Source organism: Neopsephotus bourkii, unplaced genomic scaffold (genome assembly GCF_033783945.1).
Source record: "Neopsephotus bourkii isolate Nb327-2 ecotype Australia unplaced genomic scaffold, CSIRO-AGI_Nbou_v1 NB_196, whole genome shotgun sequence".
In the NCBI taxonomy this organism is placed as follows: Eukaryota; Metazoa; Chordata; class Aves; order Psittaciformes; family Psittacidae; genus Neopsephotus; species Neopsephotus bourkii.
The window spans coordinates 6,488,875-6,507,632 of NW_026900709.1; the positions used below are offsets into that span (position 1 = coordinate 6,488,875).

General features: G+C 38.0%; 1 protein-coding gene across 1 annotated transcript in view; it reads right to left on the reverse strand.

Moving 5' to 3' along the window:
• Positions 1-1,768: 1,768 nt before the first annotated feature.
• ADAM23 (ADAM metallopeptidase domain 23) overlaps positions 1,769-18,758 on the reverse strand; it is a 70,612-nt gene continuing 53,622 nt past the window's right edge. The window contains exons 22-27 of the mRNA XM_061378094.1: positions 18,139-18,258; positions 17,063-17,231; positions 15,072-15,183; positions 8,092-8,182; positions 5,865-5,919; positions 1,769-1,908 (exon numbers count right to left, since the gene is read on the reverse strand). Coding sequence (XP_061234078.1) covers positions 1,795-1,908; positions 5,865-5,919; positions 8,092-8,182; positions 15,072-15,183; positions 17,063-17,231; positions 18,139-18,258 — 661 coding nt within the window. The 3' untranslated portion in view covers positions 1,769-1,794. The remainder of the gene's footprint in view (positions 1,909-5,864; positions 5,920-8,091; positions 8,183-15,071; positions 15,184-17,062; positions 17,232-18,138; positions 18,259-18,758) is intronic.

The following is an 18,758-nucleotide window of genomic DNA, read 5'->3' on the forward strand; positions in this document are numbered from 1 at the left end:
CTGGATTGAACATTATCATAATAAGAAATATAATAGAAATGAGATTTTTAAGTCACAGGAAATCTGCAGCATTTTCTTACTGTTTTGGCTCTTAAAGCTAACTCAGGAAATGGATTTCCACTAAACAAAGATGGAGTAAACAGTTGTAACTGGGTTTCTGTTGTTACTAATGTCCAACACATAACTCTTAAATTTGATTATCAGATGCAGCAATGAAACTTTCATCAGGTCACTTCACTTACACAAACTCAATTACCTAAGTTTTAAATCAAGGTGAAGAGGGTAAGCCAGACTGCACAGCTCTGCACTTGGAGGGAGGCCTAAACAAGACACCTTTATACCTTTCTCAAGCTGGGCAGGTCCAGGGGAACAGAGCAGGTGCCCACACTTCTCTGCAAAGCTGTTATCTTTGTGCACACTGTGTACCTACAAGTCATTACAGTGCATGACCGCCTGAGATAGCGTGGGATTCTGCACGCTCTGTGATGGTAACTGCCCAGCAGTAGCCAAGGGTCAAAGTACTAATTCTGCATTATGCTTTGAAAAGTGAGATGCATCAAAGAGTTACAGGGAGTGGGTCAGAAACATCAGTCACCTTTGCAAGCCCAAGGCAAAAAGAGGAAGAGCTCTGTCTAAGCTTTTAATTTTTGTGAGTATTTTAAGGCTTATTTCAGTTTTTATTTCACAGGGATTAGGAAAAAAACTAGCTATGGTTAAAAATAATAACAATTAAAAATGCTTGGCACTTCTGTGATTAGTTTGAGAGGGTGTCACTTATCTTACATTATCTTACGGAAAAATCTGTGGAACAGCCAAAACAAAAAGTAATCCAGACTTACAGTCAATACATAGATATGTATTTATACATTTTAATTGTTTTTGGTTTCAAGCATACAAACTTCAGATCACATCTGTTTGGTGTCAGAACTCCCTGCATCTGCATGCTATTATCTGCCTTTTTGAGCAAGCCCAGAACATCCGCTGTACAACATGCTACCAAAAAAAAAAGGGGAGCAAAAAAACCTCAAAACCAAACCCAACATCAAAAATAGATTTACATAAAGAATAGAACTTTTTATATGGAAATCCTTTTCTCATATATATTTATATATAATCTGTGAAAATGATACATCAAAATCTTATTTCCATATTTACACTTTTTCCTTCTTGGAAGAATTGCATCCACCACTTGGTGGCTTCCATACCGAACAGACTCCTGGCCCAGGAGACCAAACCAAGGTAGAGAGCGAGCTCCCAGAGCAGGGAACACTGGAGTCCAGTGGTGAAATGCACTGTGCAGTTGGAAAAGCTATTGGAGCCTGGTACCGGCTTCCCAGTGGTTTGCATTTATTGGGCTGCAGATTCTGCTTGGGGTCAGCTTGCGAGCTTGGTTGTCTGTATGTGAGCCATGCAGGTTACCCTTTCAGAACTAGCTCCTCATGCCACTGGAGTTTGGTAAGAAAAAGGAAGTCATGCGAACTCAAGTGAAGTTAGAGTGCCAGCAGGCTGGGGAAAAGATCTGCTGCTATTTCATTATTTTTGGAACAGTTCTCTTATTGCACTTGGTTTGTGTGTCTCCTCCTTTGTTTGAGAAAAGAAAAACCCCACCTGATTCTGAAACAGTTTGCTTGTAACGCTTTGTCAGTTAATGTTAACAGGAGAAAGGTGAATAGAGGAAGTATTCTGAACTTATCTCCAAAAAGGAGAGTCTTCTACTGCCTCAAAGCTTAACATCCCAACACTGTTTATAGTCAGTTTCCCATGTTCTTCCTTACTGAGTTAGTTTGTGTGCAGCTACAGCGAAGACATGATACCCAAAATCCAGTAGTGCCAGAAGCAGCTCCTTGAAACACATTTCTTCAGATAGGCCCTTGTTGACTTGGATCGAACCTTCGTTTTTTGACATTTCTTCCAGGTTGCACCAAAAGGAGATGAAAAGAGAAAAATGCGAGACATTGGTTAGACACAACAGGAACAAAGCTATCGCCAAGGTCATAGTAAAGTAAAAGGCTCACACTGACACAGTTCAACAAATAACTTTGCCAAGGGGTAATAAGGAATTTGATTGCATGCTTTCAGTAGCGTAGTACTGAGGTACTGGTTTCCTTATGCAGCTTGAAGACCTTCCGGGCATACAGAACTCAGTTATTTCTGTAGCACTTCAAGTGGTGCTCTGATTTTGTAGAAACTTTCAGCCTCCAGTAACTGAAGAAAGCATGCACATACCTAAAGGGAATGAGTTGGATGTGCCAGTACTGGAAATGCGTAAGCACAGACACTCTAGTTGTCAGGGCAAGTGCCCATCTCTGGCTGTACCAGAATTGGTTTACATGTTCCAGTGTGATGAAGTAGTCAGTGCCTCTGTGAGCCCTTACCCCACTATTGACCATAACTGCTGTGAGTTAGTAAGGTGCAAAATATAGCAAAGACATTGCATTCGAAGGAGACTGGACAGTTCTGGAAACTGCCTGATTAGAATTTAATGTTAACAGTGCGTAGCAAGCTGGTCAGTGATATCCAGTCTCCTGCGATACTGATATCCTACATCAAACAGCAAGACATTAGGAAGCGACAACAAGAGTTGGGTGCAACCTCCCCAGTATCTGGCTTTATGTGGGGCATCAAGCAAGGGGCTCATGCATTTAGTTTCAACGTTGGGCATAGGCACCACTACCGCCACCAAACCAACATGCAAAAATACAGAACAGGAGTTCATAAATTCTCTAAAGCTACATACCAACCCCAGGACCTTCTCTTTTCTGCAGCCCTGCTAAGTACTAGCACTGCTACAATATTTATAAATACATGAGGTTTGTCTCGTGGTTTAAGAGACTAATGAATGCATGCAAAGGCAACTCCTTTTTGGGAAGACCTCCAGGGAATGGTTGTTCTTGGGCATCCTTTATTTTGCTTTTCTCTTGTTTACGAATGCTTATATTTTTGCAAGGTGAATGCTTAAGCATTGATAGTTTCTGAAAGATCACTGTATTCATAATTTCCCCTCTACAAGCACTGTATTAATGCTTCTCTTGAATTAGGCTGACATTATTTCAATGTCTCAATCCATCCTCTTCTGTACTGCAGGTAAATTTCAGATGAGTAAATTATTTTTTCAGGCCAACTTGCAGAATTGCATCATAGGAAGTATGAACACAATATAACATGATTAAATGTGAGTTAAAATGGCTTTGCATCTGCTTATCCTGCCAGTTTAAATGGGGAAAGCTGATTCCTTCCCCCCATTCCACCTCTTCTTAAAATACTGTCTAGCATACTTGAATTCAAATACTACTGATGTTTGAATTCCAATGCTAGTAGTCAGTCAGTCCCCTTAAACCACCCGTGTATGTGAAAAATCTGGATGATGTAACTTCTCTTCCTACTGCAGAGAAAGTACCATGTTCCAGTTCACTTGAGGAGGACAAGCTGTTAAAATGCACACTGAATTGCATTCTGTTACCTGAGCTGATTTTACTTAAAATGGACTTTCTTAAGTCTTAGGACAAGGTACGGAGGACAGATACCATGCTAACTTCCCAGAACAATTCCTGTAACAAACCTCTTATCTCTGCCACTGTAGTGGTCCAGTAATGACTATTTGGCTGTATGGCAGCTCAGCCAGCACCTGTGCTGTGAGCCAACAGGCATGTCTGCTGTGCCCTCACCATGCCTTCTGTGATCTGCCCAAACTGTGTATTTACTCATTTTCTAGTTTTATCCAGCAGAAATACACACTTCAAGGAATAAGATACTAACCAAACCACTGCCTTTCTTCACTTAGGATATTAAGACAGTGTTATATGACAGAGAAACATGTAAAGAACTGAAAGAACATTTAATATAGGAACCTGAAATAGTCTCTGAAATAAGGACCATCAGGTATAGCATCAGTAAGGGAACAGTCACTAGCCATAGCTCTCTGCTGTGACCACAACAGCACTTCACAGAGGTAGGCAGTCAGGTGTTACCCTGCAGGAATGGGAATGCTATTTCTGATTCCCTGACCTGCTTTAACAGCTTCATCCCAAATCCCCAACCTTTTTAATACTAAAATAGAGACAGCAGTCTTACTTAAATCGCCAAATAGAACAAGTCTCTCTCTTCCCCAAGAAAATAACAATAAAAAGCAAGGAGGCCAAGTAAGTATCAGGGCCTGGATATCTGCACTTCTTTATAGCTATGTATTACAGCAGTACAGGGTTCCTTTCAGTGCGTGACACTAAAACGGGAAGGTGAGGTGCAGAACAGTTCTCTATGGAAGACATAAGAGAATGATGCTGTTTCCTGTTCTTTATTTACATGGAATATCTGAGAACTTTAACTTCTTTGCATTTAATGTTTCAATGCCTTTTTAAATAATGAGGGTCAGCCTTTCAGTCTGTAATCCAACCAGAAAAAACGTCTCTAACAGAAAGCGAAATTACAGCTGATTCTGGATCGAAAAAGCAGAGCATGCTACAGCACATCACTGCCTCTCTACTATGGCCATCTTTGCAAATATGAAATATTTCAGACAAAGACTGTTTTCAGAAGAGGCTGGGTATAAGAAATACTTTGATGCAGTGCTCTGCATTGAACTTCTTTTTTTCCTTAGCTAATTAGGAATGTGGTTACACAGTATATTACTTTAAATCTGTGCTTTTGTGGGATCACAAATACAAAGCTTTAACTGGGTATTTTAATCACTTCAAATAGCAAATGTTTTCATAGGCATTAACTAAGTGATGCTTTGCCACAAAACTGATTCAAATTAGCAATGTAAAGGACTAAAATTAGCATCTGCAAGTAAGACGTTGACCTGCCATTTATTCTACTAGTTTGGAAAAAAAGTGAGACAATATCTCACATAGGATGCTAAGGCTGATGTTTGTGTAGTGATGACTGTATCTAAGTCCCTGACACACACTATAGAAATGCTGGCAAGGGGCTGAAACCTCCTTCCTCACAACATTGCCATTAGCATTCCTCTGCCTTATCCTGCAGAAATTTTGGGAGTCTAGATGCACCTGCACAGACCAGTTAAAAACTTGGTATTTCCTGTATCTGGGTATTTGGTCCATCCATTAATCTTCTGTTAGAGGGATAGAAAACCCTTCACTTAAGAAACAACTGCTGGAAATAGTTGTGCCTACAAGCAATTCTTCTGTCAGCCACTTTTGCATTCTGATACAGCAAAAAGCAGCTTTTCATGTGTATTTTCCACATCACTTCTACTAGTGCTGCTTTATTACCAGAAAGTGCTTTAACACTGTTAAAGTCAGCAACAGAAGCATTTAATTGGTTTACATTACTGCAGTAGTAGCTTGGGAAAATAAGTGAATATAAGCTACAAAAAAAGGTGAGTGAAGGCCTCTGAGACTGCACCTGCAGCCGATGCACAGGATTGCTCTAATCTTAAAAATGGCTTTCCTGTATTGGTCCTACATTAAACATTTTATATTGCAGAGATTTGCCACATCAAAATAGACTTCGTATTTCCTGTACATTACCTAGCAGAGTTTAGGTAGAAATGTATAGGACTCCCTTCCTGCAGTCTACCAAAGCTTTAAAATTACTAAGCAAGGCTCAACTGAAGTAAGATCTACCTCTTAACAAGGTTTGCACACACAGCCTTTAACTAAGCTATCTGAAATGTGCATAGAGGCTCTATGCCCCCTAAAATCAGGGGTTAATGTTTTTCTTTCCTATTCACATATTAATTTCATTAGAAAAACTAACCTAGCATTCACTTGTGAAACTTGTTCAAAGTTGTTTAGGTTTTTTTACTTTGTCTTTCCAAACTTCCATCAAGCCTTTTACACTTCCCCTCCAGCCCCCACCCCCCACCTCAGTTCATGAACAAAGTTTGCTTAGTTGCAGCTTACGTTTGATATGGACTTGACACCACAGTACCGTATGTTCATATGAACATCTGATAACCTGTGAAACAGAAATCACATCTCCCAGTTTGTAAAGCATTAGCTACCTTCTCTTGTATTTGCAGAGACTAAACACATCACTTGTTTTAAAAAGAAGTTAAAATCCTCTTTATTATCCTCATCTGTCCCTCCACATACATCTGAAGCAAAGTATCAGAGGGTCTCCATGTGCTAGCTCTTGTGTATGCGAGCTGGAAAGCCTTTTCAATTCCCCTCTGACCCCAGAAGAAACATGCACTTCAAGCTGTGAGCTAGGCCAGGCCAGTGTTTTTGAGGTTCTGCTACAGAATAGACATTTGTATCTTGCTCTTTTGAGAATAAGAGCTTCAAGAGGCATTTCCAATACAGATCCTCTGTAGTGCTAACAAGTGTCTGTGTACATTTGGGCAAGCAAATGACACCAGGATGCAAAGCTGAACACTTTAGTGTAGTTTGAGAGCTGTGGAACACAGTCAATCAAGTACTCCATTGTTTGAGACAAAGGAATTCTTCTAAAGACCTATTTCCATGTGAGTACTTGAGTGAAGGTGTCCCTGGCCCACATATCTGCTGGTGGGAGCAGCAGCACTGATGCCAAAGAGCAAAGGTGGTTATGGCACAAGACATCTTAAAAAGATTCACAGGAAGTAAACCACCTCAGGTTTTTCTATGTTAATGACTTGTACTGGGTTTTCAACAAGTTATCTTCTGCAATCCAAATATATTACTGCATACCCTGTGTCTGGAAAGCATATGGATTGCTAAGTAACAGACATACAGCTGGCAGCAGAAAACTGGTTCAAAAGTATAATCTGATACTTACTTCTTCCAACAAACTGTAGCTTGGTTAATTCCCATGGGAACTTGCAATATGAGTGTTTCTAGCCCTCTCAGTGTTTATAACATTATCACTTTTAATGCGCCTGTGTTGTTGTTCTCAAGGAATCAAAACTTCTACCAGAAATGTTAATACAAGCCTGACAGAAAATTGGGCTGTATTTACTGAAAACTCTAAGTGCAATGAAGTACAGGGGAAAAACTTCAGAACAGAGTCTTCCTGAAAACACCAGTGGTAGCAGGCAGTGCAACAGGCAGGAGTCATCTTTTCAGGTGACCTTCAAAAGTGAATTAACAGATAAACATCACCTGATCACTATATTTCTACTGTCATAGTTACTTTAATTAGGAATAATTTTCTCTAAACTCTGATGTGGAATATAAATATAGGCCATATAAAAATATTCTTTGAATTATTATAAAAACCCTGAATGAATAATTATACCTTATTTTTGTATCATGGTTTAATCTTCATTCATGTCACTGAAATGGAATAGTAACTGGAATACATGAGAAATAACTTGTCCTTATGCTTAACACTTCTATGATTTGCAAGGATCTAAACATAGATTCTAAATTTAGATCCTTTTTACCAAATATGGACCATGCATGTAGCTGGACTTGATGCTACATAAAAAGACAGGAGTCTTTGTACAAGACTCTCTCTTTGCTGAACAGTCAGAAGCAGAATGACTAGTATGTCACTCTTCACAGTTATAAACTGCACAGAACTAGAATTAGGTGATAAATGTTTTCATCTTTCAGGAGACATCCTGAGATTTCAAAATGTTCTCCTAAATTTGATTTTATTTTTAATTGTGAAGTAAGGAAAAAAAATATTAATACGCACAACAAAAGTTAGCTCAGGTACTTCTGCATCAACTGCGTCTACACATTTGTCAATGAAAACTGCTCTGTTACTGCCACAGCTTGCCATTTACACAAAGTTTTTCATATAGCAGCTTGGAAGTACTGTTATTCAAAACAGACATCCCTGAAGATGTGTTATTGGTGGTTTTTAATCACTATAGTCAACTTCTGAGAATAATGCTACTACCTGAAGATGAAAAAGACCTTATTTTCTTAAGGTTATGGTTTGTTGGGGTAAAGTCAGGAAAGGTAAATTTATTGTACTTCAACTTTGCATCCTGATAACATCCACGAGTTTCAAATCCCTTTCCTCCTCTTGTTCAGCACATGTGTAATTCTTTCTCTTTAAATCAGTTTGTTACAGTTTGGGGGATGAAGCGAGGGGAGTTAACTTGGAAATCTTGTAGCAGGAACTCAAAATTTAGTGATGTAAGCAAGAAAGAGAAATGCCATAGCCACTGAAGAGAAGACATGCGGCATTGCTTACTTAAAGCCCCATCCTGTCCCCCCAAGGACAATAGCTGCTACCAGGATGGCACCAGCGATGGAGCCTATAATAAGATTGGTGGCACTAGGACCTGTGATAAAGGATTATGGTAAGAAAGACATCAGAACCAACGACTTCATTCATGTTATGTGAAGCAATTGAAAGGTAGTCATAAAATTCCAAGGGAATATAGACAGTACACAAGGTGCTGTCTCTATACAACTTCTGTAAGCCCAACTTACTTTTCTTTAACAGTAAGAATGAACAAAGCTGTTGGTCTCTGCATTGTACTATGTTGACTTCTGCCACAGACAAAAACCTCGTATTAGTAAATTCTATTGTGACTCACTCCATTATCTGGTAAAGGAACTGCTAGCTGAGGACACTAAGATATTTGTGAATAATTCCTTAACTGAAAGGGAACAGAATGAATGCTGTATGTGTATGACTACAGAAAATAAAAAAGGGAAAAAAATACCAAAAAGCCCAACCTTTTTCCATGGAGATCCTGAAAGGTGGTGGATATTTTAATTTGAACTGAGAGCATCTAGCACCACTTGTTAATCAGAGTCCACACTCCTCAGTTACATCAAAGCTAAATTTACAACAATTGTTTTACAAAAGCAAAGTAGTATATAATAAGGAACAAAAGTTGAAATAAAAGCACTAAGCTTTCCAAACATCAAAGCATCTCTTGATCTTCCTCAAGAAGCTACTTAACAGCAAAGTGGGGAAGGGTGGTGCAGGAAAAGAGAAACAAAAAGAAGCAGCACAAAATATATCTGTGCAATTTTCTGAAGAGGGTAAGGGAACACCTAAGTAACATATTCATAATTGATCCTTAAGTGCTCTATTTACACAGGGTGGAGGAAAACTGACAATAGGCCTGAGTAGCATTTTAACTGCTCTGTACAAAACTTTCCTGTTCAGCAGTCTTTGATGTAAAGCTAACTCTATCTGAGCTGAACACAAATTAACCCAACTTAGCCGTTCTTCTGCAGCACAGTGTGCACTCTTTGCTTAAATGTGTACATATTCAGGAATAGCCTTCAAAAAGAGTTCTTGCCTCCCATCCCACTCTCCCCAAACCATTCTACACAGCAACCGAAATTTTCTTATTTTAAATGTCCTGAAAGAGAGTTTGGAAAGCTGCCTGACAGCTAACGTAAGGAAGAAATAGGAGCAGCCAGAGATCAGCAAAGAAAAGAGCAAGGGCAGCTGCAACAACTGAAAGCCGTAAGCTGGTACCTTGGCTGGTATCACAAAACCTGCCCAGTCCCAGACACTACAGTAAGTACATGCCTAGGTTTTAAATTCCGTGCTTGCCCTAACTCCACTGCACTCACTCCACATTTCCTGTATCAGTGCTTCTGGAGGTCAGATTGCCCAGGTTTAAAGGTTGCTTCCTACACGAATTATTCAGCAATATGAACAAAAGGCTCTGGACTGAAAAGCAGTGCAGTGAGCTTTACAGACAGGAGCAGTGCATGTAATTAAAAGATGATTTTTCACTATTTGGAAGAATAAATTTTATTTGGACTTACCTTTAAATTCACACCTGGCTCAAATCAACAGGAGTGAGCATGGTGGGGGGTAAATGAATGCCATTCCACAGGCATTATATCCCCAACTAAGGCCCAGCAGCCCAGTGAGCTACCGCATCTGACTCAGATCTATGGCTTACTTTTTATCAAATTATTGCATATAAGAAAAGACTGAAAACACAGCAAATTATTTATCTGCAGTACATTTTAGAAGCCTTGAAAAATTCTAAAGCTGGATTTCTTTCTAGCCATAGAATGTTATCCTTCCACAAAAGAGATTCAATGATTAACTGATAGTAGCACAGCTATAACTTAGATGAGGAAGTACCAAATCGCCTCTTTTTTACATCCTTCCTCTGTGTTCCCTGGTTGTCAAATATTTGTAGGGAGGGGAAATACATTTCATAGTGCGCATCCATTCAATGGACAGCAGTCTGTTCTTTCAATTGAAAAATCAATTGACTATGAATATGGAATAATTCAATCCAAATTTAAACAGAAAAAAAATAATGTATAAAACAACTGGGTGTAGTGAAAGTTACTGAAATTATGTTAAATAATAATTAAAACCAGGTCCTGATTGAAAACGTTTTCTGGATCTGAGCCAATTTTATAAAGCATCCATAACTTTTGATGCTAAAGGTCTCTTCCAACCTAGTTGATTCTACAACTAAAGAAATTATTTCATTTTTAACACCAAACATCTCCACCACCACCCCCTTCCCCCCCATACAATCAAATGCCTGTGAGAATTGGGCTGAGTTGCTAGAATTAGGCTAATTGCTAGAGAGACCAGATTGTCCTGCAGGTAACAAGGCACTGTGGTGCTTTGATGTTTTCTTTTCTTGCCTGTCACTTTGCCAGGCAAAGTCTCTGGTTTAAGTTATCAAAACCAAATATCCAACTCTCTTTTCTCCTGAGAATCTAAGGTAAGGTTCATGTAACAGTCCCATTTAGCAAAAGCTAAAAACGTGTTTAGAGCTGCAAACTTACACACAAATGGTGCCTACCAGCAGACTGCCTGTGCAGCCTTAATTAGAACTCCATGTGAATGCTTTTTCACACAGTGTGGTTAGAAATCACAAACTGCCTTGTTATAGTTCCCCCTTCAGGGAGATGGCACTGTCACGCACCAGAGGTAATGCGTAGTCTTAGAAACATGGCAGAGTTGGAAATCTCAGAGGAGCAGAATAACAGTGACTTGTTGTGTAGTTTGCACAGTGAATGCAGAATGAAGAGAGTTCTTAAATGGACACTTTTATATGTGTATGCATACATATACATACACATACGTAGATCATAGCCTCTAGTAAAATTGAAGTAGTGGGCTAATACTTGAGATCAGTTTCCGAAAACTAGAAAAGACAACAAAAATCACTCATCCATAGTCTTCATAGATGAATTCTATACTCTAAGCATTCTACCACCTTGAGGTAACAGAATCCTAGCAATAGAACATTCGGAAGCTTTCCTGTAAAACTAGCTGTCTATACTATCATCAGCTTTCATCTTCCTAGCTAGATCATGTGACCTATTATAAGACTGAAAGCCCCACAGACTGCAGTAAACCATTCCTGCATTTTCTGAAATGGTCCATGTTCCTCTGTTCTGCAAAATAATCACAAGCTGCCGGTTTTCCCAATTATTTTTTATAATTTGGTGTAATGGAAACATTTAGACATTTAATTTTACCGTGACAATGTAAAAATTCACCAGGTTATTGGTTTATGCCCCACATTACCCCAGACAGGAGAAGGTTCAACACTGCATGAGCAAACCACAAGACACAGACACAGTCAATCACATGACAAATACAGTGGCCACAAGACAAAGCTAATGGGGTAATACACAGAGGGCTCAGGTGCATACGGTTACCTCACACACTAGGCACCAGACATAGAACTCAAACTAAGAAAAATGCTTACTCTATTCCCCACCCTGTGCCTCCAAAAATCACCCCCAAGGCCAGAATGGTCCCTGCCACTGCACCTATTAGCCTGTTAGTGGCCATGCTCACTGTGTGGAGGGAAAAGGGAAGATTTTTTTAAGGAAATAATCACATTATGTCTGAAATGAAAACATGAAATAACTCCTCAAAGGAATATTTTATACTGTAGTCCATTGCCAGATAAACACTTCAAACCTCCTAAGAAACCTTTATTTACCAAATACTGTAGCTAAAAATTTCTGAAACCAAGTATTTGATTTTCTGTGAATGCTTGCAAATATTACAATAAAAAGTTTTGCTTTAAATGTAAGACTGTTCCTGTTGGCTTTGTGATTCTATTATTCCTCTACAAGGGAACATCCTCAACCTATTGCTTTCTTAAAGCAGCCAAAATGTAAACAAATCACCAGTAAGAAAACTTTCTTTTTATCACCAGAAACTTACTGTATCCATAATATAACAAATGATAATTGCTTGGCAACAGCTCCATCATAGGAAGAGCAAAAACCACAAGCTTTATAATTGATTCCTTTACTAGTTAGTAATATTTTTATTTGTTACTGTATTTCTCGACAAGACTATTTATCTCTAAAGCCTAAAGACAGATAAGACCTTTGTGAAAGAAAAATCCTTCTCTAGAAATGCGCTTCAGGTAGCACTCTGGAACTTTCAGTATGTGCAGACAGTCTCTCTCAAGACACTGAGGCCTTATTTTTCATTTTGTAAGGGAACTGTTTTAAGAGAAAACATCTACGTGTTTCCTAGGTTAAAGATTAAAAGCTTGATAGATATACTGAGTCATAATAGACCACAAGCAAGTAGCTGAAAATCCTGTCTAATGGGAACTTCTCCAAGGACAAAACTTCATAGTCTTCTTGCTGAATAAGTCTGGTTTGAAATGGTTTCCTAACTTTTTCCTATTTCATAACTCTACACACAAACACACTACACAGTTGAGACATAAGTTTTATACCAAACACAAACATACACACACTTCCATTAAGTCAAGCAAAGGCCTAATTCTGCAAATGAAATGGCAAAGGAAGAATCTTGTGCACATACAGAATCCTACTGATTTCAAAACTCCTAGCCAACACTCTAAAGTAATTCCAAGTTTCTGCAGTAGCCAGAAATTAACAGCAAGAACACTTTGTCTTCCCAAAACTGCCAGCATGCTGGGTAGGTCTGCTAGTACAGGATACAGTAGGTTGCTGAGTTTAGAGTAACTTAAGACTCGTGTATCAATACCAACATAATTAAGAAAGACTTCTTTTTTTTTAATCCTGAAAATGGAGCCAAGAGGAATTGATGGATGATGGAAAGATCTGACAAGTCAGCAGGAGTAGCACTCAACTGTCAGTCGTAACAATATATAAATAAATAGCAATACTTCCTAGTTATACATGCTCCAACTGTAGTAAGAAAAATGCTTGGCTCTGTGGTGTGAAAGATCTTAAATCTATCGGGTGAATTTTCACATCACGAGCGTTCTGTTTCTGAAATGTAACAAAACTGAAATTTCAGGCTAAGGAAAACCAAGTATTTCGGGTTCTGTTTCATGCTTGTAAGCTGGCATGACGTAGGAAGTACTGGTAATAAGGGGAAAATGCTTAATGGAAACTACTTGAGTATGTTGAATCTTTACAAAACTACTTCTGTGTTCTTCTGGCATCTTCTCGCATAGGAATTCCTCTATTAGCACATTGAAAGAGATTATATGAGCTGTCAGTGTTCTAGCTCCTAAATTCTAGGTGATTCAACACCAATAAATTATTGTAACAACAAAAGTAAAAATAATCCATCTTTTGGAATTGTTGAACCATCTTGTACAAAACCATATCCTGCCTTTTTGCAGAGGGCTCCACTGAAAAATGCAGTCTAAGCTTCATGTCCGTACCTGCTGGCAGAAATCCATGCACATACTATTCATTTCAGACATTCTCCCAGAATATTTCAGCATCGACACAGTAATCCTCATAAAGGCATTTTCAGTCTGAATTAGATGAGTTAATTTAAATCACAAAAATCTAACCAAGATAAGTGTACCTTCTGTGTAGCAAAAGGGTTTCCTATAGAACAAAAGGGTTTCCTATAGAACTCTTTACAGAGGGCATTATTTCTTACCTACGGGATGTGGAAAGAGCGATATCAAATAATGTACTTTCAGTGTCACAAGTGTAAATACTGCTCTCTTTATCCACATACACACAGAAGTAATGAGCTCTATAGTGCTGCTCTCCACAGTGTTTTTTAAGACTGTGTAAGCAGCATTCCACAGTCAGGAATGTTTTCATGGGAAACGGAAAGACAAGCAGTATTGCAAGGCAGGATAAAAACCAAGCAGCTCTATACATACATCTGTATATACACAGATACCCTAATACAAATCCAGACTGTTCTAGAGAGCTTCCTTTGCAGTAGTAACTTATTTTAAGATTATCTCTTCAACAGTTCTTGGTAAAAGTCTACTGGAGCCATTCTGCTATGGGGCAAAAACTAAGGCACACAAGACACTAGTAGAGCCATTTTGGAGGGACATATCAAACCCCTGCCCTCCCTTGAAACACTGGATATTTGAAAGAGTAATCCATTAGGGTCTGAGCTCTAAGGGCTACATTTTTAAGTTACTCTATCCTCTTTCCATCAGCCTTGTATAAGGGACAGAAGAACCTGGAACTGGGACAAATTTTGTTTGGCTTTCTCAGTTGTTTATTGGGAGCTTCATCTGTAACTGCATAACACTGGATAAATATAGTCTGATGTTGGACAATGTCCTGATGACAGGAAAGACATGAGAGAACTGGGCAGCACAATCCGAAGAAATTCTTTGGCAGAGAAGTCAGAGAGAATCTCAAGTGCTTTTCTTTGTCTTTGCAAAACTGCTTTGATGAATTATTTCCTCAATAGCTCCTCTTTGTATTTATACATCGTATGCAGTTGAAATATCTACTAAATACGTAAGAGCAAATAATAATGATAGCAAGAAGAATTTAAGTCCTTAAAAATCTTAATTTATTTCTTTTTCCTCTCACTGAAATCTGTTTTCAAGGAACCAAAGCTTTTTTCACCAGGCACATTCCACCTTTCCCTTTCTTATGCCACAATTCTCTGAATTAGCTGAGAACAATTAAGGGAACTGGCAACATCTAGTAAAACATAAATACTCAATTATAGAAATAATAAGAGCTATGTTTATATTCCAATCAGAAAATGGTCATAAAAAATAGAGAATAAGGGATGAAAGAAAAATCAGAAAGTATGTAACCTTACCTATTGAAATCTTCCCCAAATTTAGGTTAAAAAAGTAAGTTTCATCCATTCTCAAAGCAGAAAGACCTATTTCATCTACACAAAGCAGAATTTTACTGTCTGGGTCTAAAAAGGACTGTACAATAATATTTGGTTGTTATATGACAATCTACTACCATGTAGCAACAGAAAAATGTCATAAATATTTGAAAGAACATCAAAACTGAAATCACACAAACCCTTGGGTCCTTCATCCTTCTTGCTACCAGTATCCCTGATAGGATCATCAATACTGCAGTCTGTCCCAGCCCAGGAGAAATTACAAATGCAAGTGGCTTCATTACTACAAATCTGGAAAGGAAAATAAATGACAGCAATTGGTTTTGAACTACATTTTATTAGATTTCTTTAACATGTAGTTAGGTATTTAATTCACAGTATAAAACTTATCTATTTATATTTTATATATATTTATATATTGTAAAAATACCGCTGAGTGTTTAGCATGAGTATAATACATAAATAACCTCAAAGTTTGCTTTAACCCTCTAAATACCCTCAGATGCTAAGAAAAGCAGAAGTGGCCCCAGTGGTTTCATCTTCACGTTCACTACACACCTGCATAGAATGTAAAAAATAACAGAAATTCTCATCTAGAAAATCCCCTATCTAGTGTAGTTAGATCTCCACTCACCAGCTATCTAGACTTTGAGCCCGAATGTCCAGAACAAATACAAGTATTAGCGTTTAAACGGTTTAAGACACGGTTATTCTTTACAACCTCTCATTTACAGCTTGCTCCCATGTATTAAAAACAGTAAGATTTTCATTAGTTTTGTCAGAATTTTTTTTCTAAGAAGCAATGTGAAGTGCTTGCTTATCTTTTAGAAAGATGAAATAGTTCTTCCTCTGTCTATATTTAGTTGAATGACCTCTAAAAAAGGACTTAGGACTCACTAAAATTGGCAATACACTTATCAGATACAGGAAAACCTAACCAACTGATAAGCCCTAAAGTATCAAATCAATAGAGTTGAGAGCTATGAACTTTCCATATTAAAAAGCACATGTAATGCGTTGCTAGAAGAGGTTACTAAGGGGAAAAAAGCATGACATGAGAAACAGACACAAAAAAAAAGAATGAAGTTTTGATTATGAGCCTAGAAGTGAAGTCAATCATTAGGTATCAGCTAATCAGTCTTTTGGACACTGGAATATAAGGGCATAATACACCAGAAAATTGCTTACATACTAATGATTATAAGCAAGTACTACCTCTGATTTTTTTCTTTTAGCTTAACTTTTACCTCATTCTGCTTCTTAAAGTATTCCCTGAAGAATCTTAGCTAAGAAGCTGAAGATAAACACATCCTATGGTAGGTCTGGTCAACTCAAGTAGTCTTTTAAATTACGAATTGGAATAATCCAAAGCAAACCAAAGAAGGTAACAGTTCTCTTACCAGTCACGCTACTCTCCAAATGTACCAAGATGATTTCTAGATCTCCTAGAAACTTTACTTTCCAATTTTAATTTTTTATCTTCTTGGTTTTGAATGTAACCCTCTTCTCTGAAGCACTCCAAGTGCACATAACAAGAAGGAAGAAAAATGCCTTCTTGTATAAAGTCTAGCCCCTCAGGCAAGTATTTGTCTACTGAATCTCACAGTGGAAATGTTTTATCAATCTTATAGCTAAGGAAGATCATTAAAACATACCTAATGTCTTAGATAAATGGACTTATGGGTAGAAAATCAGAATATAATGAGCCTGAATGCAAAATGATACACACTTTGCATCTGTTCAAGAACACAGTCTCTGCTGAGATACAACAGTTTAAGTTTTACTTAAGTCATGGGGTGTAACTCCATGAACCCAGGACCAATTTCATAAAAGTGTCAGGAAAAAGTCTAACTGAAGATGGCAAATACTTCGAAATACAGGTACTACATTACAGAAGCCTTTCAGTAACTGATATAAAAGCGTTTTTTTTCTTCCTAGAAACAAAAACAACACTGGGTATAACTGCAGAACTGATTTGACAACTTTGCTGCTTAAAATCTTACCTGTGCTTCACAGAATGGCAGTCTTCCCCTAAATCTAAATATCTGTGTTTGCAGATCAACAGGTCTTAGGAACACTTTCAGGCAGAGAACTCCACAGGGTACATTAAAACCAGATAGAGCAGAGACAGCTGGAGAAGCTTAGCTGGTAACTCCCAGTTCAGACTTACCCCATGACCAGAACAGACTTTTCCATTAGAACCAATGGGACAGCTGCTTATGTTCAAGGACTGAATTGGCAGGCACTTTTTGTCCAGACACATCATCTGAGGTCCACATGGAGCTCCATCCTCCACATAACCTAAATCTGTATCATCATCTAAAAGAACATGAGCACCACTACGAGAAAAAAGTTTTAAGGTACTATTAGTATTATGACTGGAGTCTTTTGAAAATACTAAACATGTCAGTGTAGACACTAAAAGCCTCAGACCCTTCTCTCATTTGAGCATACAGACAGATTAAACAAAATCATGTCCGTCCACAGCACTGACAATGTGTTCCAGCAGTCAGACTAAAAAGAAGTCTTGATGATGGCTTAAATACTCACAAAGGGCACCTTAGGCTTTGGGGTTCTTTTAATAGCCTTTGATGGCCCATGCTTTTCTCCTTTTTTATTTTTCTCCCCTCAAATACTGTGGAATACCAGTGCTAGAAAAACGTGGAAAAAAAAGCCAAACCCTCATGTCTACTAGGTTAGACACTAGTAGAATAATAGGAAATTTAAGGCATCATTGTTCACTTAGGGCCTAAAAAAGAGTATTCTTAGTATGACAGCAGTGCTGCCAATGTCTTTGAAACACAAGTCCAGTATTGTCACAGCAGGCTAAAATTTACCTGCCTTTTAACTGAACTGTGGTTTAACATCTTATCCTGTAATAAGAAACTTCAGTTTCCTCCAGTCCCCTACAGCTATTTCCCTGAGTATGTAAGACACAAAATCATTATGTTTAAAATATAGATCTTTGAAATGACAGTCTTTTTATCCACCAGGGAAGTATAATGCTGAGCATTAAACTATGACTGAACTGGAGAAATCAGCTAATTAGGAGGACAAGCCACATTTTTCACTCTTTAAATGTGGAATATTAGGCCTTATTTTAATCAAAAGTATCACTCAGGATAATGATTCTGCTGAGCTGTAAAATATTAATTACCTTAAAAATTCATAGAATTTTACAGCTATGTTTATCTTAATTATGTTTGACAGAGTAAAATAATGTCTGAACTGTGCATTATCTTTTACCTGCAATCCACTATTCGTCCTTGATGATAAAAAGAGTTTGGAATAATTTCTCCTTGAACTTGGCCAACTCGGGGAACTCTAGTAAGATTGGTACAGAGCAAAAAGCCACAGAAAACATCACTGTGAAATGAAAATATAAATCAAAAAGTTACTAGAATAATAAGAAGTATATGTACAAAAAAAGGCTAGCAATGATGCTGCTGATCACATTAAGTAATATATTATGGTAAGCCACATATTTTCAGAGTACAAGTCTGGAAGTAAAATATTACTTGATATAAATGAAAAGAGGCAAAAAGCACTGCTCACGCTAATGGACCAGTGAAAGTTCGTATGAGCCAAAAACTTATCTGTGCTCTAATTACAATATAGTACAATTAAGAGGAGTTAAACTGCACAAACCTTTGTCACATCAGGATAACTTACCTTTCCCTCTCTAGCAGGCTGAATGCTGTACATTGAGTTTGAATTTTTAATTGAATTTTATTTCCCTTGCAGGGCAACAGAACCATGATAAAAATCACCCGCATGCAGTGCGTGTGTGCCTGAACTTTGTTAAAGAATCGGCTTCGTCTGATGTTATTTTATATGTGCAATCTTCAATAGAAGGATATTGGGTT